This window comes from Micromonas commoda, chromosome 13 (genome assembly GCF_000090985.2).
Source record: "Micromonas commoda chromosome 13, complete sequence".
In the NCBI taxonomy this organism is placed as follows: Eukaryota; Viridiplantae; Chlorophyta; class Mamiellophyceae; order Mamiellales; family Mamiellaceae; genus Micromonas; species Micromonas commoda.
In genome coordinates this window covers 343,609-365,276 of record NC_013050.1, presented here as the reverse complement: position 1 = coordinate 365,276, position 21,668 = coordinate 343,609, and the positions used below count along the sequence as shown (strand labels likewise).

The following is a 21,668-nucleotide window of genomic DNA, read 5'->3' as shown; positions in this document are numbered from 1 at the left end:
GGCCCCGGGGCTGAACACTGATCGCCACGCGCCATGGAAGTTCACGCGTTCAGGCTCACGCCCGGGCAGGACCTGAAGAAGAGCCTCGTGGCGTACGCCAAGGGCGAGAAGCTCGAGGCCGGGTGCATCGTCACGTGCGTCGGCTCGCTGAAGAAGGTGCGCCACCCCCGAGCGAGATTGATTTCCCGAGGTGCCCTTTCGCGAGCGACGATTTTCACGACCCGGCCGCTGACCGTGATCGAACCCCACCGCTCGCGCAGATATGTCTCCGCCTGGCCAACGCCACCGCGACGAACAAGAATGAGACCGTAAGCCTCCAGGAGCGCTTCGAGATCGTCTCGCTGACGGGCACGGTGTCGCGACACGGCTGCCATCTGCACGTGGCGCTGGCCGATCACCAGGGCAACGTGGTCGGTGGGCACGTGCTGGAGGGCTGCGAGGTGTTCACCACGGCGGAGATCGTCATCGGCGAGTGCGTCAACCACGTCTTCTCCCGGGAGCACGACGAGGAGACCGGCTTCGACGAACTCGTCGTCACCACCAAGCTCTCGATGCAGGTGCCGAAGCGCAGGTCAAACTCGGTCGTGTCCATGTCCTCCGTGGAGCAATCCGACTCGCCCGCGCTGCGGCAGCGGTCAAACGCCTCGGCGTCCAACCGGGGATCGGCAGCCGACGACGAGTTCACGTTCGCGCCCGCCCCCGTATCAGACGTTAACGCCGACGCGAACCTCGACAGACGACACGACGGCGTCGACGCCGCGGTGGACAGGTTCGTCAACGACGCGGTGAGCAGTCTCGGCCCCAGGCGGGACTTTCGCGCATCCGGGGGCGGGTCCCGAGAGATGCCGGAGTCCCGGAGGCGCGTCGAGCACGAGCCGGCGCCGATGGCGCAGCTCACGGATTGGCGCGCGAAGGACGCGAGGCGCGAGAGGCAGAGGCTGCGGAGGATTCAGCTCGAGGAGGAGGCGGCGAGGGCGAGAGGGGAGAACCCTCCACGGAGGGGTATCCTCGGTTGGCTCGGGTCGCTGATTGCGCCCGAGCCGGAGCCCGCGTCGCCGCCGCGTGAAGCGGAGGGCGGGGAGGTGAGAGGCGCGGAGGAGGGCGGAGAAGCGCGAAACGAGTCGAACGATTGAATAAACGAATCAAGATTGACGATAATTACAGACTGGCGCGAGGAAACTCCGCAGTCCCGAGATCAATGATGGTACACATTCGGCGCCCGCTCTTTACGAGGCGACTGGGATTGCACCCGCGGGAACCTCGTCCACCTTCTTCGAATCGCCGCCGGTGCCCCCGTTCGCGCCGCCCTCGGCCGCAACGTCTTCCTTAGCGTCGTCCTCCGCGGTTGTCTTCAGCTCCGGCATCTTGAAACCCTCGTTCAATATGTCGATGTTCTGCTGCCCCTCGTACTTGAACGGCCTGTCGCCGAGAATCTTGACGAGGTCGTGCCTCTGCAGCACCTCACGCTCCAGCAAACCCTGCGCGAGCGCCTCGACAGCCTCCTTCTTTTCCTTGACGAGCGCCACTGTGCGCTTGTACGCTTGATCCACCAGCTCGCGAACCTCCTCGTCGATCATCCGTGCAGTGTCCTGCGAGTACGGCTTCTGGAACTGTTGGTCATCTGACGGGAAGGAGAGCATGCCAACCTTCTCGTTCATCCCGTAGACGGCCACGCGGTTGTATGCCATCTTGGTCACTTTCTCCAGGTCGTTCTGCGCGCCGGTGCTGATCTTACCGAGCATCACCTCCTCAGCGGCCCGACCGCCCAGCGTCATGCACATCATATCCGTCAGCTGCTGCGTTGTGGCGAGGAGGTTCTCGTTGGGGAGGTACTGTGCAAAGCCGAGCGCCGCGGAGCCCCTCGGCACGATGGAAACCTTCAACAGGGGTTCCGCGTGCTCGAGGAACCACCCGACCACGGCGTGGCCAGCCTCGTGGTACGCCACGGTGTTTCTCTCAACCTTGTTGACAACCTTGTTCTTCTTCTCGAGTCCCGCAATGACGCGGTCGGCGGCGGATTCAAAGTGCTTGAGGGTGACCGAGGTGTCGTTGGTCCTCGCCGCGACGAGCGCCGCTTCGTTCACCACGTTGGCGATGTCGGCGCCGCTGAAACCCGGAGTGAGAGCGGCCAGCCTCTCGCTGTAGTGATCAATCGGCGCGTCGAGCTTGATCTTCTGCAGGTGCACCTGGAAGATCTGCTCGCGGCCCTTGATGTCGGGGCGGTCGACGTTGATCTGCCTATCGAACCGACCAGGGCGGAGCAGCGCGCGGTCGAGGATATCCGGTCGGTTGGTGCCCGCGAGCACCACCACGCCCTCCTTGCTCCCGAAACCGTCCATCTCCACGAGGAGCTGGTTCAGCGTGTTTTCCCTCTCGTCGTTCCCGCCCATCATCCCGCCGCGCCCGCGCTGGCGACCGATGGCGTCAATCTCGTCGATGAAGATGATGCTCGGCGCCTGGCTCCTGGCCTGTGCGAAGAGATCGCGGACGCGGCTCGGGCCCACGCCCACGAACATCTCCATGAAGTCAGAGCCAGATATGGACAGAAACGGAACCCCAGACTCGCCCGCCGTAGCCTTGGCGAGGAGCGTCTTGCCCGTCCCCGGGGGGCCGACCAGCAGCGCGCCTCGAGGGATCTTCGCGCCGAGGTCCTCGTATTTCTTGGGCTTCTTGAGGAAATCGACAAACTCCATGATCTCGGCCTTGGCCTCGTCGCAGCCGGCGACGTCCTTGAACATGATCTTGTGTTTGGCGTTCTTGTCGAGGGTGGTGACGGAAGCCTTGCCCACGTTGAAGATGCCGCCGCCCGGCCCGCCGCCGCCCGGCCCGCCCATGCCGGGCATGCCGCCCATCCTCCGGTTCAGAAACACGAACCCGGCGAGCAGAAGGAGGGTGGGCGCCAGTCGCGCGAGCTCGGTGCCCCACGCCACCTCGTTCAGGTAGGTCACCGGAACAAACTCGTGCGGGTCCACCCCCATCGCGTCCTGAGCCTCCTCCATCCTCCGTTCGAACGAGTCGAGCGAGCCGATGTTGAAGTAGTACCTCAGCTGTGCGCCGTTGCCGGCCTCCCTGGAGAAAGAACCGGCGGGCTTGGGGCTCGTTCCCGGAGCTCTGGGCGCCTGCGTGACGTAAACCTTGGCCTGCGTCTTGTTGCTCACCTCAACCCGATCCACCAACCCGCGCTCCAGGAGCGCCGTCTTGAACTCCTGGAAAGAGATCTCCTTCGCGTCCCACTCGTTGGAGTACATCGGTCGGAACATGAAGCCCATGGCGAGGAGAGCCAGGCCCGTGGCGGCAGCGTTGGTGAAAGCCGGGGAGCTGAGGAGGTCTCCGACGGTCTTCGGACCGCCGTCGCCCTTGGGATCTCCGCCCCACCCGCCCCACCCGCCGCCGCCGCCGCCGGACGAGGAACCCGATCCCTTGGACGCTTCTTTCGCGGCCTCTTGGGCGGCTTTGCCCGCGCCCGCCGCCTCGGGGTCGCCCGGCTTAGAGGGCTTAGCCGGCTTGCCACCCTTCGGCTGGAAATTCTCCCAACCGGAGTTGCCCGGCTTCTTCGGCGCCTCCGCGCAGAAGGCGCGCCTCATGGCTAGCAGCTCCTTGCGAACGGCATCCGCCGCAGTCGTACGTGGGATGCTGGTATCGAGCAGCCCGCGGCGTGAGGCGGCGAGCGCCGCGCGCGCCGCGGTCCACGTGCTCGCCCCAGCGTCACGCGACAAGGTCGACGCGAGCGCCCCCAGGATTGGGTCCGCCGCGACCCACCCGGGGGCGGGCGCGGCAGGGGACGCGGCGTTGCGCGCGGCGTTGCCCAGAGCCCTCCTCGCGACGACGGCGAACATGTCGGCGACGGAACGCGAAGCGGCTCGGATGGCGGCACTCGGTGGGACGCTGACCTAGTTCAGAAGATCTGACAGGGCCGGATAGCAAACGTTCAAAGAAGCTGTGACCTCCTGGGAGACCGCACGCCCCCGGGCCGCGGAGATCCCGGGTGACGCCCTTCCGCGTGCCTCGCCCTCCGAGTGACTCAGAGAGGGCGGGAGATGAGTCTTCCTTCGCGAGCGGTGGGCGCGCGAGGAGTGAGGCGCGGATAGAAGGAACGAGGCAAAAGCAAGAACCCTGACACGTCGACTGTTTTGCCTGTGCCAGTCTGCAGTTTTGGCGCGCGGCGCGATCTCATCACGATGCCACAGGAACGATTTCAAGACGTACATCGGCTTATTAGTTAGTGCTACTCTACCCGGCGCGCATGGACCCGTAGCCCAAGGCCTGCTCGGCCACGATACCCCTTGACGTCGCGCCGGTCTTGTGCTTCTCTGGCGCGAGACCGGCGTCGTGCACCATCAGGACGTCCTTGACGCCGCGCAGGAACAGCTTCTTGCGCATGAACGTCAAGTCGTCGGGGTTGAAGTACTCATCCTCCGGCACGTCAAAGTCCACGTACTTCTTATGACCGTTCTTGAGCGACACGAGGACCCTCCTTCCTATGGTCTTGATGGTATTAGTCTCGACGAAGTTAAAGCTCCAAGCGTTCCTGAGAATCATCTCGAAGTGCGCTTCGGTTTCAAGGGCAGCGGAGATGTCGCGGTAAAAGTCAACAAACTCGTGCCAGTTGATGAACCCGTCCAAGTTCTTGTCCCAGAGGTCCGGGAAGTCCCTGATGGCCTGCTCCCTAGTGAGTCGGCCGGTGAACACGTCTGGGTCGTGCGTAAAGTCGATCAAGCGGAGAACCTCCTTTATGGGCACCTTCTGCGCGCCGGTGGGGGCGATCTTCTCCCTCCACACGCGCTCGAGCAGCGCTATGCGAGACTTCAGAAACTTGCCGCGGATGCCGCGCATGAACTCGGTGATGTCGATGGTCCCCTTCGGAGCGGGGCTCAGGTCGAAGAACTTCAGGAGCAGTTTCTTCTCGTGGTCAGCGATTTGAACATTGACGTCTTTTAGGCATACGAGCAGCTCGTCGACGGGCAAGTAGCCGAGCTTCTGATCGTCCATGGTGCGGAGGTTGAAGCCAAAGTACCGGAGGCCGTAGATGCCCTCGCTCGTGACGATCCCCTTGCGGATCTTCTCCATCAGGCGCCGGGACTCCACGTCAGCCAGCGGATGCGGCTTGAGTCGGAAGAGCCCGTCGGCCAGTTCCTCGTAGGACAGGTCCTCGGTGGTATCCCGGTCGTAGCGGTCGAAAAGCGCCCTGCGCCCGGCGAGCATCCTCGCCGAGGATTCCTCGTCGATTGCGAGGATTTCGACGAGGGCCTTGTCGAACTCGGGAAACTGCAGGTCGCCGCTGCCGTCTTCGTCGTACTTCTTGAAGTATTGCTTCACCTTGTACGCCTGTGTGCCCACGTCCGCGAAACCGGTGAGGATCTCCAGTCTCTTCCGGAGCATGAGCTGGATGTTGTCCGCCTCCTCATCTGCTGTGATCCTGGGTGGGGGCTCCGTCACCGGCCTGGATCGGGACACTCCGTAGAGACCGTCGTCCGCTTCGCCGTCGTCCTGGAGTTTCCACGCGGACTTGATGAGCTCTTCGAAGTGTTCATCGTCCTTTATGGAGTTGCTGACGCCGCGGTAGTAGTCGATGAACTCGTTCTGCGTGATGGCGCCGCTCTTGTCGTGGTCCCACTGCTTGGCGAATTCCAAAATCGCCTCCTCCTCGGTGATCTTGCCGGCAAAAACGTCGGGGTGCAGGCTGACGTCGTAAACCTCCATCAGGTCTTCCATGGTCACGCTACCGTCATTGTACTTGTCGAGCACCCGCCACGCCTTCTCCACAAGCTCGAGGCGCTTGATCCAGTTCCCCGTCCTCGCAGCCATGACGCCGGATACACGTGTTCGGCCGAGTATCCAAAATTATGCCGGACTCGACCAAAAAATTGCCGAGTGTTCGACCGCTTCCGCGTCGGGATTTCGGATCGACGGAGAGATTCCTCGCGCGTCTCGTTCGTAGCCTTAGCGCTCGGAGGTTGGTCCGAAGCCACTCGCGAGCACTGACCGCGCGTGCGTGTGTTTAACGCTGTGGTGGGACCGCCCAGAAATTCAACACGACACGTTTGTCACGACAACTGGACAAAATCCACTGCACACCCGTCCCGGCAGTCCGGCCGTCGCTGCGACGACCGACCGATCAGCCGACGATACACGGGTCCGATACACGTCGTTGCCCACAAAGCGCGTCACGCAGGGCTTCCCGTGCCCCCACATGCAGTCAATCGCATCTTCTGCACTCCGACGCGTCGTGCTATCGGCATCGAAGCGGTCGAACCCGCTCACCTCCTCCACCAGGCGTGTCGTAAACCGGTCCACCAACACCCGATCTGCCGCGAGCATGAGAACGATCGCAGCCTCCGTCCCTCTCTCGGGCGACGCGCAAGTGTCGTACGAGGCGCTCACCTCTCGCCTCAAGAAGCTATCGTCGCTCAATGATATCGAGGGCATCATCACGTGGGATGAGCTGGTCATGATGCCCGAGGGCGCCAGTGAGGCAAGGGGCGCGCAGAAAGCGGCACTCGCCGAGCTCGTGCATCTCCAGGCCACCTCCGCGGCGATGGGCGAGGCCATATCCGCCGCGGAGTCCGCGGGTGCCGCGGAGGGATGCCCGTGGCGCCGCGCCGTGATCCGCGATGCGAGGAGGGACTACAACGATGCCGTCAGGCTCCCCGCCGAGCTCAAGGCGAAGGAGGCGGAGCTCGGCGCCAAGGGATACGCGGCGTGGGTCAAGGCGCGGAAGAACGACGATTGGGCGTCCTTCGCGCCCGTGCTCGAGGAGCTCGTGGCGCTCAGAAAGGAGATGGCCGCCGCGTGCGCCGACCCCGGGGTCAGCGCGTACGATTACCTCCTGGACAAGTTCGAGCGGGGGATGACCGAGGAGAGGCTGACGGAGATTTTCGGCGAGCTTCGAACGAAGCTCGTGCCCGTCATTGCCAAGATCCTGGCGGCGAAGCCCCTCGCGCACCCCCCCGCGCTCGAGTCGGGTACGTTCGCGGAGGATGCCCAGGAGGCGTTCTGCAAGCACGTTTCCGCCGCTATGGGCTTCGACTTCGGCACCGGGAGGTTGGACAGGTCCGTGCACCCCTTCACGGGCGGCGCGGGTCCCCACGACGTGAGGATCACCACCCGGTACGACGAGTCGGTGTTCATGGACGCGGTCATGGGAACCGTGCACGAGGTCGGGCACGCGTTGTACGAGCAGGGACTGAACAAGGAGCAGGACGGCCTCCCGGTGCAGCGCGCGCTGTCGATGGGCATCCACGAGTCGCAGTCGCTCTTCTGGGAGAGATACATCGGTCAGTCCCTGGAGTTCTGGAAAGCGATGCTGCCCGAGTTTCACGCCAACTTCCCCGAGACGAAGGATGTTTCCGCGGATGACCTCTACCGTTTCATAAACAAAGCGAAGGCGGGTTTCGTCCGCGTCGACGCCGACGAGCTGACGTACAGCATGCACGTCGTGCTGAGGTTCGAGCTCGAGCGCGCGTTGTTCGGCGGTAAAGTCTCGGTGGCGGAACTTCCGGATCTGTGGCGCGAAAAGATGCGGGAGCTCCTCGGCGCGGTTCCCGAGACCGACACCCTCGGGGTGCTCCAGGACGTGCACTGGTCAGACGGGAGCTTCGGTTATTTCCCCTCGTACACCCTCGGCGCCATGTACGCGTGCCAGTTTCACGCCAAGGCGAGGGAGGAGATTGACGGCTTCGACGAGCTCGTCGCGGCGGGCAAGTTCACGCCCATCCGCGACTGGCTCAGGGAAAAGATTCACAACGTGGGGTCGCTGTATCCCTCTGCGGACGAGCTGTGCGAGGCGGTGACCGGCGCTCCTCTGGACCCGAGCATCTACGTCGAGCACCTCAACAAGAAGTACTCGGCGCTGTACGGCGTCGCGGAGTGACGGGCGTTGTCCAATTTCGCGTTACGATGATTTTTTTCCAAAAATGTCAACTCTTGGACGCCGCCTCCCTGCTGCCGCGTCCTTTCGGGTTTATCAGCGTCGCCTGACCCCATCCTCCCCCCGCCGGCACGTATCCTGTCTTCGCCCCGTTCCTCACGGCCTTGTTCAGCCGGTTCTCACGCACGGGAGGTGCGCCAAACACAACCTCTCCTGCGCTCTCCCCGCCGCCCCCGTACCTATGGTTATAATCGAACGCTCGTGCCTCGCCTCCCGTCGGCTCCTCCAGCGCGAGCTCTCGCCTCCCGTCGGGCTGCTGCCACCCACCCGGGGGCGCCCACCCTTTCTTCGCGTGTACGAGATCGTGATCCGGATCCCTCGGCGGCAGTGGTAGCGAGTTCTGCCCGTCCCCCCCGTTCCAACCCCTCTCTCGCCTCGCCAGGCGGCATCGCTCTCTGTGCCCGTCATGCCAGTGTTTCGTCTGGCACTCGCGTCCGCAGTAGAACGGCCCATCGCACTTGTGGCATCGGATGTGCGGAGGGATCGTGCGGTCCCTCACCTCGAGCTTGAGGCACACCACGCATCGCGGGCGCCCACGGACCACCATTCCTCCTCTCTAGCGCGCCCGATGTGCCTCGGGCTCGATGTCGACGAAACGGTCCCGACCGGAATTTTGTACCGTTGAAAAAAAGCATCCTGGGAACGTTCGACACCCACCATTGACCCAGGGCACACCTCTAGCTCCCCCCATCATGGGTATCCAAGGCGTGCCCATCGCCCCCGAGGCTGGTTTTGGAGGCAAGTACCTCCCCGGCGGGCCCCCCGCGATGCCCGGCATGCCCCTCGGCGGTCCCCCGCCCGAGGTGCTCGTGTCACCCGAGCACATGGCTGCGTACGCGGCGAACTGCAGGCGGACGCTGCACTACGCCGTGAACGGCACGCTGCTGGCGAAGCGCGACCACATCCAACACCAGATCGGTCGTCTTCGCGCGAGGATGCTGGAGGTTGCGCACGTCAAGGGCGTGATGGAGAGGGAGATTCAGAACGAGGCGAGCGAGGCGCTCCAGCGGTTGGAGAGTTCGGAGTCGCTGAAGATGATGAGGATCCAGAGGGAGGTGGACGAGTTGGCGAGGCACGCGGACGCCATCAACACGCTGGCGTCGGAAGTGGATGCGGTTACGTCCGCGCCGGACGCTCATACCGCGGAGTTCCTTGGAAGATACAGGGTGAGTCCGCGCGCCACGATGAAACCTCGCAGAAATCGCCCATTCCCCCAAACACGGATGCCCCCAGTCGCAGCCGCTGACCGCGACCCGAACATCCCCATCCATCCGTCCCATTCAAACGCGCAGGCCATGTACGACGCGTGCGATAGACTCGCGCGTCGCCCACTGCCCGAGCCCGCGGACGTGGACGCGTCGGACTTTGAGCGCGAGGCTCGACTGTACACCGCCGCGGTGAAGGAACGCGACGCGCTGTCTCGGCTGCTGGAGGTCAAGGACAACATGATCTGGTCGCTGCTGGACCAGCGGCGGGAGATGCAGGAGGAGATAGACAACCTCAAGTCGCAAAAGGCTGGACTGTTCGGAGGCGGGTACGCCGCCCCGGGTGAGAGCGAGGGGGAGGAGGAGGAGGAGCCCCCGATCGAGGGGGAGGGGGAGGAACAACCCGAGGAGCGCTCGAACGAGGGGGAGGAGGGAGCGGAACCACCCGCGACGGGGGAGGAGGAAGGCGCTCCAGAACCGCCGCCGGAGGAGGCATGAACAGCGCGTGGACCGTCGTGTCGTCGTTCGTGGATGTGTAATCATAATGAGGGGATTAATCTAGACGTCGCGCGTTTCGTCGTCGCTCGAAGCCGCGGAATATTCACGGAGATTTCGCGGGGGTTCCGTTCTGCTCCGCCGCCCTGGGTTTCTTCGGTCGCCGGCGGTTCTGGAACCACACCTTCACCTGATGGTCGGTCAGTCCGATGGATCCGCCGATGGACGCCATCTCGTGATGCGAGGGGAAGTTGTTCGCATTGAACGAAGCCTCGAGCGCGGCGCGAACCGAATCCGAAAACTTCTTCGGCGGCGGCGCACCCGTCCGCTTCTTCGCCGGACTCTGCTTCCTCCTCGGGGACGCGGGGGTCGAAGGTTTAGAGTTAACCCGAACCTTACTCCCGCCCGCCGCCCCGCGACCTTCCGCGTCGGTGGCGCTCGACCTTCTCCTCGACCGCCCCTCGCCCCTTCTTCCCCGTTTCGCCGCCGCGTCCTTCGACCTCCCCGGGCTCGACGGCCCCCAACCGCCGACGCGTTCGTCCTCCGCCTCCCCCTCGAACGCCTCCCCCTCGCCGAACATCTCGTCGTTCAGCTTGCGATAGTCCACCGCGGTCCTCCTGCGCTTACCCACGCACACCTCCGCCTCGGCGTTCATCGCGTCTCGCACCCTTCGCCGCTCGCCCGAGTCCCCGTCGGAGTCGGAGTCCGAGCCCGAGCGAGCGGATCCGGAGAGGGGCTCGTCGTCGTCGTCGTCGCCGTCGTCGCCGTCTGCGCCCTCGGCGAAGTCCTCGTCCCCCGACTCGTCGCTGCCCCAGTCCTCGTCGAGCAAACCCTTACCCTTGTCGGCGCGCCGCTCGTTCTCCTGACCCGGACCCTCTTTTTTCGAGTCCAACTCCGCTTCGGTCGGGAAGACGTCGCGCCAGCTGGCGTCGGCGGCGTCCAGCTCGAGGTCAAAGTCCGCGTTGAGCGTGTAGAAGCAGTCCACGCGCGCGTCGCACAGCGGACACAGCCACTCGTCCGGAATCTCGTCCGCCTTGACCGGCGGCACGACGCAGCGCTGGTGGAACGCGCGGTCGCAGTACCCGTCGCAAATGAGGATGTCGTTCTCGTCCGTCGCGTCGCCGTCGGCGCACCTCGCGCACACCACATCCTCGACGTCAACCTCGCCGGTGTCCTCCTCGATGCGGTCCCTGAAGCTGACCTCGCCGGTGTCCATGTCGATGTCGCGAAACATGTCGCGAACCTTTAGCTTGCAGTTGAAGATCTTGACCTGCGACTTGCGAATCTCGTCCGCGGGGCGGAGCTTCTCGCGGCTGCGGTTGGGGGCGAGGGTGGGATGATTTGAACGTCAGGGTAAACGATAGATGATGAGGCGTGGGTTGTGGTTCGGGAGACGCGGCGCGCACCTCGCTCCCTTCCATCCGTCCATCTCATAGGCATCGATGTGGTGCTGCTCTCTGCGAATGGTGGACAGCTGGGCGTGAATTCTGTTCTTGCACACGCCGTACTGCGCGAAGGGCGGAGACGGAGAGACGGGGAGGGTCAGATTTGTCGTTGTTCGCGTTCTTCGGGATTCTTCGTGATGTCCACGCGTTTGTCGAGCCCGTTCGGGAGAAGGTCGATGCTGGGGGCGGGGGCGACGCGTCTGCGGAGCTGAGATGGATCAATCGACGTGTTCGCGAGGTGCTCGGCGGACCTTATTCACCGGTTCGTCGTCCTTCGCCTTCCCGTTCCTGCGCCGGCCCTGACCCGTGGCTCTCCCTCTCCTCGATTTCTTCCCATCGCCGTCGCCGTCGCGGGAACCCGCCGACGCGCTCTTGTTCTCCTTCCTCTTCTTCTCCGCGGGCTCGGGGCTGAACGGCTTCTTAGCGACCTTGATCCGCTTTCCAAAGCCGGATCCAGAGTTTCGGCTGGCCCTCCGCGGGGGCGTGCGCATCTTGCCGCGCGTTATGCGAGTGACAGCGCCAACGGCCCAAGTGCTACAAGCACCCTTTGTATTTGCTAATTTCAATTTAACGATGGCACATGTGCGCGTGGTTAGAAAAGACACGTCAGCGACCGCATTTAACACATTTCCTGAAAGTTAGTCTGACTGATTATCATGTGTGATGTGTGACCCCCGATTTTCTGTTGGTGCCTTTCAGGACACGCGTTTTCTTGACGTTATGACATGAAGTCAGTGAATTGTCCTCGGAGGACGTGCGCACCTTCCGACTCGTGCATATCCGCCAGCACACGCAAGCACCCCAACGCTACAGACCCCGCTGCTCGGCCGTCACGGTGACAATGTCGAAAGGTGCCTATACCAACCCCGCGATCACGTGGAAAAACGGCGTGGTCGCCCTGGTGATGCTGCTTGGATTCATCGGGCCCCTGAATATCGCCATGTGGCTCTGGGGCGCAGGTGCGTACTGCCCCGCCATCCCGATGTTCGCCATCATGGAGAACATCAACGACAAGATGTCAAAGCCCAACCCCGACGGTGGCGCGGACCTAATCTGGGGCACCGGCGTCTGCACCATCTACCTCAAGCCGTACGACGAACAATACGACGAGGTTGAAAGCTCGGGGAACCACTTCGGGATTAAAGTCGTCATGCACGAGTTCATCCACTGCCTTCAACACGGCCTCGTCTCGGGCGACGCAGATCCCGCCGTTCGCTACGACACGATCGACGTCATCGTGGAGAACAAGTGCGGCATCCCGGACGTGTACGCGTCCAAGACGGTCGCCGCGTTCGCCGCGTTGCCGGCTGAGTTTCGACTCATCAAGAAGGTCGTCGTCTTCTACGCGTGCGGCAACGGGTACGAGTACACGCAAGCCGAGATTGAAGACAAGGTGTACGGCGCGGGGTGCCCCGGGATGAGTCCCAATCAAGGCCCTTGGGAGGACCTGAACGGGTTCGGCGAGGGCGATGCGGAGTACTACTCCATGAACACGATCATGCCCGCCGTGGTCCAACCGTGGACCACACCCTACAACGGCCCCGCCGAGTGGACCCAAAAGAACACCGAGTGCCTCCAGAGGTGCGGTTTACCCGGTAATGATAAGTTCAGGATCGGCGACTTATCGGAGAAGCACGTGGAAGATCAGATGATTCCCGCGCTGCGCGACGGCGGGTACGATGACTGCAGGAATAACTGCATCGGCGAGCTCGTGATTAAGTTTTTGCTCGAGCGGCGTCCGGCGACGACCGTCGCCGAGATCCTCGACGTCTGGAAAGGTGCCGGCTCCGTCGGCTTCGGCGCGTCCTGGGAGACTTCCATCGGGGAGTCCTGGCAGGACTTCTCCAAAGCCCTCGAGCGGTCGTCGAGCTACACCAACGACGCCTCCAGCGACGGGTCCCCGGGTCAGGCCAAGGGAGACGAATACATCCCCGAGTTTACGCCCGCGAAGATCGGCGGCCTCACCGCGGCGCTCGTCTTCGTCTCGTTCTGCTGCTTTGTGAAACTCGTGCTGTTGGTCCGGAACGTCGTCACGGCGCACCGAGCGAACGCGGAGCCCTCGAGCGCTGTGTAAGTTAGAGGAGGTCCCCAGACTGGGGTGTAAATTCGTGTAATACACAGAAATCCTGTAAATCCTGTAAATAACAACAAGAACGCCCCCGGACGATCTTCGACTGCGCCACACGCCTCAGCGCACATTCTTCCTCTCCCTTATAACGCGATGCCCAAAAACGTCATCGTCATCGGCGCCGGCTTCGGCGGCCTCGGATGCGCCAAGACCTTCGCGGACGCGAAGGACTCGTCGGGCGTCGCCGTCACCGTCATCGACGCCAAGTCGTGGTTCACGATTGGAGGCACGTGGCAGTACGCGTGGGCGGGGCGCGTCGACACTTCTTCGACCACGTGGGATCTGAGCAAGTGCGGGGCGCAGTTCCCCGGGGTGTCCATGCTGCTGGACACCGACGTGGCGTCGCTCGACCTGGAAGGCAAGAAGGTCGTCCTCGGCGACGGCACCGCGCTGGAGTACGATCACCTCGTCCTCTCCCCCGGGGTGGTCGGTGATCCCTCGTCCGTTCCGGGCATGGACGCCACGCTGGACATGTACTCGCACGACAGCATCGAACGCCAGCGCGCGGACGTCCAGGATATCGTCGCCAATGCCACCGCGGGCGAAACCCAGACCCTCCTCGTCGCCATCGGCGCGGTCCCGTACAAGTGCCCGGTGGCGCCGTTTGAAGCCGCGTTCATCGCCGACGACGTCATCCGCCGCGCGGGGGTCAGGGACAAGGTCGACATCGTCGTCACCGCGCCCGTCGCGTGGCCGCTCCCGGACCCGGCGAAAGAGGTGTTCGTTCGGCTCTTCGAGGAGAAGAACGTCCGCTTCTTGCCGGAGAAGACGGTCGTCTCGATCGAGGGGGGCGTCAAAGCGTCATTCGCGGATGGCGACGCCATCGCCGCAAGCAAGATCTGGTCCGTCTACCCTCAGCGCGCGCCGGATTTCGTCAAGGCCACCGGCGCGTGCAACCCGCGCGGGTTCGTCCCGGTGAACATCGCCACGAACGGCGTCGAGGGCAGTGACGGCGTGTACTGCATCGGGGACTGCTGCGGTATCGCCGTCGGCGGCAAGCCGCACCCAAAGGCTGGCGAGTTCGCGTGGCAGATGGGCGAGATGGTCGCGCACGAGATCATGCGCACGGAGGGGTACGAACACAGCAGACTCGGCGCGTGCATAGCGGAGTGCGGCGCGGGCGCGGGTGTCCTCGTCGCGCCCGATTACACGCAGTGCGTCAAGGACCCCGAGGGCGGCAAGCCGAGCTGCGCAATCCAGGACCGGAAAACCGACGGCGAGGCGGCCAAGCTCGACTGGGTGAACAAGTACATCAGGAACATCTTCGGCGAGGGCGGGAGAAGGTTCGAACCCGCGGCGGCTGCGTAGAGTGACGCGTCGTATCCGCCATCGTACGTGCAATTGTTGTGCTAAGTCTGTCTAGTAGCTAGCTAGAGGTGGAGCTCCAGGCATCCGTCCACCGTGGACACCGCCGGGCAGTAAGGGCACTTGAACGACCCGTCGGGTTTGGCCAACGTCTTCGTCGTCTCCCTGCAAAGCGCGTGCCCGCACGTCAGCATCATCGGCGGGTTTTCCGGCGTCGCCTCCTCCTTCGATACCGGGCACACAAATATGCTCCGAAACATGTACTTGTCCGGCAAGTCGATATCCGCGGGGATGCATTCAACCTTGTTCCAGTCCTGCCCGCGCGCGCGCGCCACCTGCGCCGCCTTGACGAGCGTGGGCATGGCAATCACACCGACGTTGTATATTGTCAAAAGCGGAGGCTCACCCGGCTGGCCGGCCAGGATGCAGTGCGAGCTCTGAAACTCGTTGACGAGCTCCCACCACGCCGATCCAATCTCCTCGAAATCCGCCAGATCCTCCTCCGTCCCCTTCGCCGTCTCCTCCATCCTCTTTCGCAAGTCTGGATCGAACGTGTACGGGTTCAGGACCCCGCCGATCTCCCTGCACTCCCGCTCGATGTCCCTGTACGGCGAATTCTCCAGCCCGACGCGCGCGTACACCGCCGCGGCCATGAGCCGGCGAACCTCGTTTGCCTCTTTCGAGTCCCTCAGCCGCGTGAACTTTTCAAAGTGCTCCTTCCCGTACGCCACAGCCGCCGCCGCGCCGTCCACGTCCCCGCTATCACCGACGCCCGCCCCGTTTCCCTCAGTCCTGGCTCGTTTTCCGTCGGGTTCCTCCCCGCTCGACCCTCGGTGGTGTCCCGTCAGCATGCGCACGTACTCGAGCTTGCGAAGGAGAAACTCGACCCTCGGGGGCGCTCCGGTGTACTTGTTCACCAGCGCGTCGCCGTTTCGTTCCAGCCACGTCTTCAGCCCCGAGAGGTCGCCCTCCCGCTCGATCTGCCACGTCACGTTCCACATCTCCACGAACGGCGCCTTCATCGCCTCGCGTCGCTCGGGTGGTATGGGCTTCGGCGCGTTCGGGTCCACGTCTGCGAGTTCGCCCCCCTCCGACTCGGCGTACAAGTCCCCAATGTCGAACCTGCCCACGCGGTAGAAGTGGTTCACGATGACCTCCTTGAGGGCGTCCCTGTCGATCGGGTGCTCCTTCAGGTCCCACGTCGCGTTTTCCCACGACTTCTCCTTGGGGCAGACCTTCTCGATGGCCTTGCCCAGCTTGCCCACGCACGCGAGCATGTCCTTCGCGGGCTTCGCTTCCGGCGCGACCCTCGACGGGTAGTTCGCCTCGGACCACACCTTCTCGAACTCCTTCACCACGTTCTCGAGCGCCTCCTCGTCGTCTTCGTCGCACTCCATCACCTTATTCTTGTACAGCTCCAGCGTCGCAATCGCCTCGTCGATCGTCCCCATCGCCGTCGCCTCGTAGTCCCTGCACTTCCGCTCGACGCGGTCAATCTCCTTGTTGAGCAGGGCGAACTCGGCCTCGCGCCTCCTCTTCTCCTCCTCCGCGGGGTCCGGCTCGGGTTGAGGCGGGACCTGCGGTTGGGGCGGTTCGCGGGGCTCCTCCGCGGGTACGTCGAGGTCCGGGTCCGCGGCCATCGCGGCTATATAGGGCTCCGCGAAGTGCCCCAGGTGGTCTGCTTGTTGCTTTTCTGGGGGTGGACGAGCCCATAACCTCTTCTGCGTCTGCAGCTAAACGAACAATTCGGACGACCAGCAGGCTGAACCCATGGGCCTGTACGTTGCACGCTCAGTGACGCTCGCGCGTGCCGGTTCCGGAGAGGTTCCGTGGCTGACGTACGCGCGCCTAGCGTGTCGTGCATCCAAACCGAGCGCTGAAACCCGCCCGCGCCGAGCCCCCGGCTGGGCCCGTCGACACGTGTAAATCGGGCTGGCTGGGGACAGACACCCTGACTGAGCTGGCGGTGGGCGGGACTTCGACGCCGTGATGTCGCGCCGAGACTCGCGCGGGGGAGACTCGCGCCTCGAATCCAAGGAGGCCCTCGAGCAGGAGGTACGCGTCGCGTGTCGATTAGACTTCCCGTCACGCGTTCGAATCGTGGCGCGCCCGGCGCTGGCCCGGCAAGCGTCGTCGGCGCGAGCCCGATCCGCCCGCGATGTTAAAAATCAGCCCGAAAATCGCGTCGAGCCCCACGACCCGCCCCGCGCCTGACCCGCGCCTGACCCGCGCCTCCTTATCGACGACAGGCACAACGGCTGGTGTTCTGGGTTAATACGCTGCCGGGCAGGCGATGCCTGCTCGCGAACAAGCCCGAAGACCTGCGCGACGGCGAGGTGATCTGCGAGCTCGCGGCGATGCTGCTCGGACCGCAGTGCGTCCCCCAGCCGGGAGACCGCCTCGGCACCGGCGTCGACAAGGAGTACGCCGACGCCGAGAAGCTCGAGCTCGCCCTGGAGGCGCTCGCCAAGCACGCGGACATGCCCCTGGGAAACCGGGACCACGGCGCGAGGGGAGCCGGCACCAACGAGGGGGGATCGACGCCCGGGTCGTCCAGGCGCACGCAGCTGGACAGAGCCGAGACGCTCGTCGCCGTGAGCGCCGCCGCGGCGAGGATCGCGAGGGGCGACCTGCCGGCCACGGTGCGGATCATGTCCTTCATGCGTGACGCGCTGGGGGGAGACGCCGCGGGGGTCCACGCCGGGGGGACGCCGGGGGGAAGGCCGGGGACGCCCACCGCCAAGGGAACGCGGGCGCTGGAGGTTCTCTCGGGGCGAGCCGCGAGCCCGGTTGGGAGCCCTAAGGCGGCGAGCCCGAGGAGCTCGGAGACGCTCGCCCAGCTGGCTCGCAGCTCCAACGCGTCACCTCCCAGGAATCGCCCCACCAACCGAGAGGAGGTCGGGTTTAGGGATGGCCCCAACCGAGAGGCGGAGGGGTCGCCGGAGGGTTCGCTGAGCGAATGGGCCGAACAGACGCCGTCGAGGAGGCCCTCGGGCCGGACGGGAGCCGCCAAGCACGCCGTCAGGGAGGCGGCGAGGAGCGCCGCGGAGAAGATAAACATCGCGGACGCGGACACGAACGACGCGGAGGAGGACCCGCCGGCGAAGAAAGGGGCGCTGGAGCGAAACGCGTACGGGTTTGCGTTTGAGGGCCACGGCGGCAGCCCGGTAGCCGCGTACGCCAAGGGGTATCCGACGAGCGGCGAGGCGCAGCAGTCGTGGAGCGGCAAGATGTCCATCGTGGATCTGAACCCGCACCAGCAGGGCCTCGTGGTGTGGCTCGTGTCTCTCGGTTTGGACGTCACGGGCACCGAGCTCGTCGAGGGTAAGGACGGCGGGTGCGAGATCGTCCGGCTGCCCAAGGCGGCGCACGTGCAGGCGGAGGCGGCGAAGGGTATCCTGCTGAGCGATCTCGCGTGCCTGCTGGAGGGGGCGTTCATGGAGGGTCTGATCCAGCGGCCGAAGGTCAAGGAGGAGTGCATGCACAACATAAACAAGGCTCTCGCGGCGCTTCGACGCGGCGGGGTGACCAACGCCAGGTACTTGTGGTCCGCCGCAGAGATTGCGAGGGGCGACGGCGAGGCGGTTTGGGGCCTCCTCGGAGACATCAAAACGGCGTACAAGGGTTTCCCGGCCAGGCGCAAGAGGTGCAAGGTGTCGCGAAGGGTCGACGCGAGGTTTGCCGGGAACAAGAGCCCGCTCGCGGATGGGGGCTCGCTTCGCTCTTCGACGCCGCCGCGAAAAAATCGGTCATCCGCGCCCGCCGCCGAGCTGAACTTTGGCACCGACGGTGGAAGCGACTGGCGCAGGGCGCGGCCGGGCACCACGCTCAGGGACCGCGGCGTCCCATCGCCTCTCGCGGACGCGGCGCACAGGGTATCCCTGACCAGGCGCGGGTTCTCGTTCTCCACGGGCCCCGCCAGGCCACGCGCCCGGGCGCCGCGTCGTTCGCCGATGGGCGATCGCTCACCCAACGTGGACAAGTCCAGGCTGAAGCATCCGAGGCAGAGCGAGGACGACCTCAAGAAGCGCCCGCCGTTCACCAACTCGGGCTACGTGTCCCCGAACGAGAGCGCGAGGAAGCGTGCGGTTTCGGCTCCGAGGTTCCGCGATCGGTCCCCGTCACCGATGATGGGCGAGCCCCACGGCATTCACTCGGGAGCCTCCCCGCACTCGACGCGCGCGAGGAGCGTCTCGCCCAGGCACGCCCCGCGGCCGGGCGAGGACCCGCCCGCGCCCGACTACTACCGCGCGTTCTCGCCCGGCCAGCCCGGCGCGGCCCGGCCGGCGACTCGACACTTCAAGTCCCCGACCCGGGCCCGGCCGGCGAAATCTCCCATTCGCGTGAGGACGCAGGTGGACACCCTCGCCGAGAAGGCGGCGAGGGCCGCGGCGAAGGCTGGGAACGTCCCGGTGGTGTTCGAATACCGCGAGGGACCTCCACCACCGATGCCGCCCGCGAGGCAGCGCGACGACGAGGTGAGGGAGTGGCTGCGGTCGTTGAGGCTCGGCGTGCTGGCGAGGGAGGAAGCCGCGGACCTGCTGAATAACCCGCTGCGGAACGGCGTCCTGCTATCGGATCTCATGACCGTTCTCGTCGGGGCGCCGCCGCTGGGACGCAGGGATCGGTGCCCGAGGACTTTGGCGGTGGCGCGCGCGAACGTTGAACGCGCGCTCGTGCCCTTGCGCACGATGCCCGGCGCCATCCCCCCGACGCTGACGTGGTCCACCGAGGGCATGCTCAAGGGCATGAGGGAGAACATCTTCGGCTTACTTTGGTACGTGAAACACGCGATTCCGGAGCAGAGAAGCTACTCGAGGGGCGCCGCGCCCGCGTCGTGGAAGCAACCCAACCCCGCGGATCCCCCCTCGGTGCAGAAGCTCAGGTTCGAGGCTGTCGCGGAGGATGGGGACGGGGACGGGTCATCGCCCAAGGGCTCGCCGGTGTCCGGCGTTGTGAGGGGCGCCTCGCCCGCGCACGACGCTAAGCTCGGCGCGGATCCCAAGAAGACTTCTAACAAGTACCAGTTCGTTCCCGTTCCCGCGAAGGGTGCGCCGAAAAGCGTGCAGAGGGATCCGAGAAACGGTGCCGCGTCCAAGGGTTTCGGCAAGACTGACGAGCGGGGTCGCGCTCTCAACGGGTACGAGGCTCTGCCGTACTCGGATCCCTCGGTGAAGCGGCTGGAGTCGAGCATCACGCAGTGGCTCCACGAGATGAAACTCCTCGACGCCGAACAACTCCAATGCACCTTCTCGGCGCTGTGCCCGGAGATGTCGAAGGGGATTTTGCTGTGCGACCTCGTGGCGGCGATGGAGGGCGTCCCGGTGATTGGCGTGTTCAGGCCGCCCAAGAGCGACGGTACCAAGGTTGCCAACGTCCGGCGCGCCTGCGAACGGCTGGCGAGGCACCGGTTGATGTCGAAGAGGTTCCTCTTCAACCACGACGACGTCGCCGCGGGGGTTCCCGGCGTGATACTCGGCCTGCTCGAGGACGTGAGGGTGTTTTACGACGGGCACCCGCCGCGAACGTCGGAGCAGTACTGGGACCCCGAGACGCCGTACATGCCCGAGATTGGCATGGGTCGGCCCGCGCCGCCGCTGCCTCCGCCTCCGCCGCCGGCCGCGTCCCCGCACAGGGTCCTGGAACGTTTCGGGCACCTCGAGAACGGCGAGGCAATCACGACGGAGGACGAGTTCGAGGACCCCGAGGAGGAGCCCAGCAACGGGTGGGGGTACCACCCCAACCAAAAAGCGGTTGACGACGACGAGAACGAACCCGCCGACCCGACCAAGACGCCGCCTCGACCGGAACGACCCGTGCGCCTCGGCGCGAGCATCGTGGCCAAGTCCGCGGAAGAGCGCGCCGAGGCGGCGGTCAAGGCGGCGGCCGCGGAGGCCTTGTCGGGGTGGCAGGAGAAACTCGCCGAGGACATGGATCGGCCGGGAACCGGAGGGCTGCACCCCACCATACCGTTCAAACCCACGAGGGTCGGCGAGGTGCCCAGGGACAACACGTGGGAGGTGTCGAGCTTCCCCAGGCGCAGGGCGAGCGTCCCGGAGGTTGAGAGGAACCTCGCGGCGGAGTCGGCGGCTGCCGCGGCGGAGTCAGTCGCGGAGCATTACAACAACGCGCGGCCCGAGCGGCGGCCGCCGACGCCGCGCAAGTCGGTTGCCGAAAAAGCCGCAGCGACGAAGCGCCGGATTCTCGCGGGCCTCGGGACGAACAAGTCTAACCCTAACCCTAACCCTAACGCGGGGTTCGCGCTCGCGACGGCGGCGCGGGCGTCCGGCGCGGGTAAGCGCCGCGAGGAGACGGCGCAGGAGAGGAGATGGTATTCCGCCTCGCAGGAGCCGCCGGAGCCGCCGGCGAGGCGTGCACCCGCGAGGCCCCGCGAATATTCTTCTCCGGCGAGCGTGTACCGCCCGCCGCCCGCCGCCGGTCCGCCGCCGGCGACCGCCCCGGCGCTTCGCCAGACGCGCCAGTTCTCCGCGGACACGCCGACGCCCCCCGGCGCGAGCGTCACGCACGCGTCGTCCCCGGTGAACGGGCGAACGGGGCCGTTTCAGGAGCGCCGGCGGCGAAAGAGCGAGGGGCGGGTCTCGTTTGAGGGAACCCCGCCGCGCTCGACCACGCCGGATCACGCGCGACCGGGCTCGGCCAACTACCTGAGAAACTCGCCGCCGCAACCGTCGTCCGGCCCGGGCGGGACGGATGATAACGGATGGACCGCGGACGACCGCGAGGCGGTGAGACTGGCTCGGTGGATTGACAGCCTCGGCGTCTCGCTGCGCCGCGCAGACGCCGGGGACGGGGGGGACCGACCCTCCGCCGAGGCTGAATTCTCCCGGAGCAGATCGAGGCCCGCCGTGGAGCTGGCGGCGGCGTGCAGCGACGGGACGCTGCTCTGTGAGCTCGTGCGGTTGCTCGAGCGGAAGGAGCTGACCGGGGTGACGTGGCAGCCGAGGGCCGGGGCGGCGCGCCTGCACAACGTGGGCAAGGCGCTGGAAGAGTTGAGGAGGCAGCCGGCGATGTCGCCGATGCACCTGTGGAGCGATAAGGACATCGTGTCGAGGGACGTGGGCACGGTACTGGGTCTACTATCGGACATGCACGCGTGCACGGCGTACCGGGGACGGAGGACCATGCCCGCGTGAGGGTGAGAG

General features: G+C 65.3%; 9 protein-coding genes across 9 annotated transcripts; 5 read left to right on the top strand and 4 right to left on the bottom strand.

Annotated features, from left to right (window-relative positions):
- Positions 1-1,135: 1,135 nt before the first annotated feature.
- Positions 1,136-3,284, bottom strand: MICPUN_92259 (predicted protein). The gene has a single exon (XM_002505426.1). The coding sequence runs from the start codon at positions 3,267-3,269 to the stop codon at positions 1,227-1,229; it is 2,043 nt and encodes a 680-aa protein (XP_002505472.1). The 5' UTR covers positions 3,270-3,284; the 3' UTR covers positions 1,136-1,226.
- Positions 3,285-4,209: 925 nt separating this feature from the next.
- Positions 4,210-5,290, bottom strand: MICPUN_109356 (predicted protein). Its single transcript, XM_002505425.1, has one exon. The coding sequence runs from the start codon at positions 5,200-5,202 to the stop codon at positions 4,231-4,233; it is 972 nt and encodes a 323-aa protein (XP_002505471.1). The 5' UTR covers positions 5,203-5,290; the 3' UTR covers positions 4,210-4,230.
- Positions 5,291-6,316: 1,026 nt separating this feature from the next.
- On the top strand, positions 6,317-7,870 carry MICPUN_87518 (predicted protein; the record flags this gene model as incomplete). Its single annotated transcript, XM_002505671.1, has 1 exon — positions 6,317-7,870. One exon carries the CDS (start codon positions 6,317-6,319, stop codon positions 7,868-7,870), a length of 1,554 nt encoding a protein of 517 aa, XP_002505717.1.
- Positions 7,871-8,602: 732 nt separating this feature from the next.
- Positions 8,603-9,692, top strand: MICPUN_109355 (predicted protein). Its single transcript, XM_002505670.1, has 2 exons — positions 8,603-9,093; positions 9,220-9,692. Exons 1-2 carry the CDS (start codon positions 8,620-8,622, stop codon positions 9,628-9,630), a joined length of 885 nt encoding a protein of 294 aa, XP_002505716.1. The 5' UTR covers positions 8,603-8,619; the 3' UTR covers positions 9,631-9,692.
- Positions 9,693-9,733: 41 nt separating this feature from the next.
- On the bottom strand, positions 9,734-11,563 carry MICPUN_63537 (predicted protein; the record flags this gene model as incomplete). Its single annotated transcript, XM_002505424.1, has 3 exons — positions 9,734-10,940; positions 11,034-11,101; positions 11,324-11,563. The coding sequence occupies 3 exons, from the start codon at positions 11,561-11,563 to the stop codon at positions 9,734-9,736; spliced, it is 1,515 nt and encodes a 504-aa protein (XP_002505470.1).
- Positions 11,564-11,913: 350 nt separating this feature from the next.
- Positions 11,914-13,146, top strand: MICPUN_103758 (predicted protein; the record flags this gene model as incomplete). Its single annotated transcript, XM_002505669.1, has 1 exon — positions 11,914-13,146. One exon carries the CDS (start codon positions 11,914-11,916, stop codon positions 13,144-13,146), a length of 1,233 nt encoding a protein of 410 aa, XP_002505715.1.
- Positions 13,147-13,293: 147 nt separating this feature from the next.
- Positions 13,294-14,654, top strand: MICPUN_54634 (predicted protein; the record flags this gene model as incomplete). The annotated part of the gene is made up of 1 exon (XM_002505668.1): positions 13,294-14,654. One exon carries the CDS (start codon positions 13,294-13,296, stop codon positions 14,506-14,508), a length of 1,215 nt encoding a protein of 404 aa, XP_002505714.1. The 3' UTR covers positions 14,509-14,654.
- MICPUN_113314 (predicted protein) lies at positions 14,571-16,145 on the bottom strand (the record flags this gene model as incomplete). Its single annotated transcript, XM_002505423.1, has 1 exon — positions 14,571-16,145. One exon carries the CDS (start codon positions 16,143-16,145, stop codon positions 14,571-14,573), a length of 1,575 nt encoding a protein of 524 aa, XP_002505469.1.
- Positions 16,146-16,494: 349 nt separating this feature from the next.
- MICPUN_103755 (predicted protein) lies at positions 16,495-21,659 on the top strand (the record flags this gene model as incomplete). Its single annotated transcript, XM_002505667.1, has 2 exons — positions 16,495-16,560; positions 16,755-21,659. 2 exons carry the CDS (start codon positions 16,495-16,497, stop codon positions 21,657-21,659), a joined length of 4,971 nt encoding a protein of 1,656 aa, XP_002505713.1.
- Between the last annotated feature and the right edge of the window lie 9 nt (positions 21,660-21,668).

Excerpts from the sequence above, each read along its gene's own strand:
- MICPUN_109355 (XM_002505670.1), top strand. The coding sequence starts at position 8,620 with ATGGGTATCCAAGGCGTGCCCATCGCCCCCGAGGCTGGTTTTGGAGGC. Across the intron at positions 9,094-9,219 it reads AGTTCCTTGGAAGATACAGG|GCCATGTACGACGCGTGCGA; the intron begins GTGAGTCCGCGC and ends TCAAACGCGCAG.
- MICPUN_92259 (XM_002505426.1), bottom strand. The coding sequence starts at position 3,269 with ATGGGCTTCATGTTCCGACCGATGTACTCCAACGAGTGGGACGCGAAG.
- MICPUN_109356 (XM_002505425.1), bottom strand. The coding sequence starts at position 5,202 with ATGCTCGCCGGGCGCAGGGCGCTTTTCGACCGCTACGACCGGGATACC.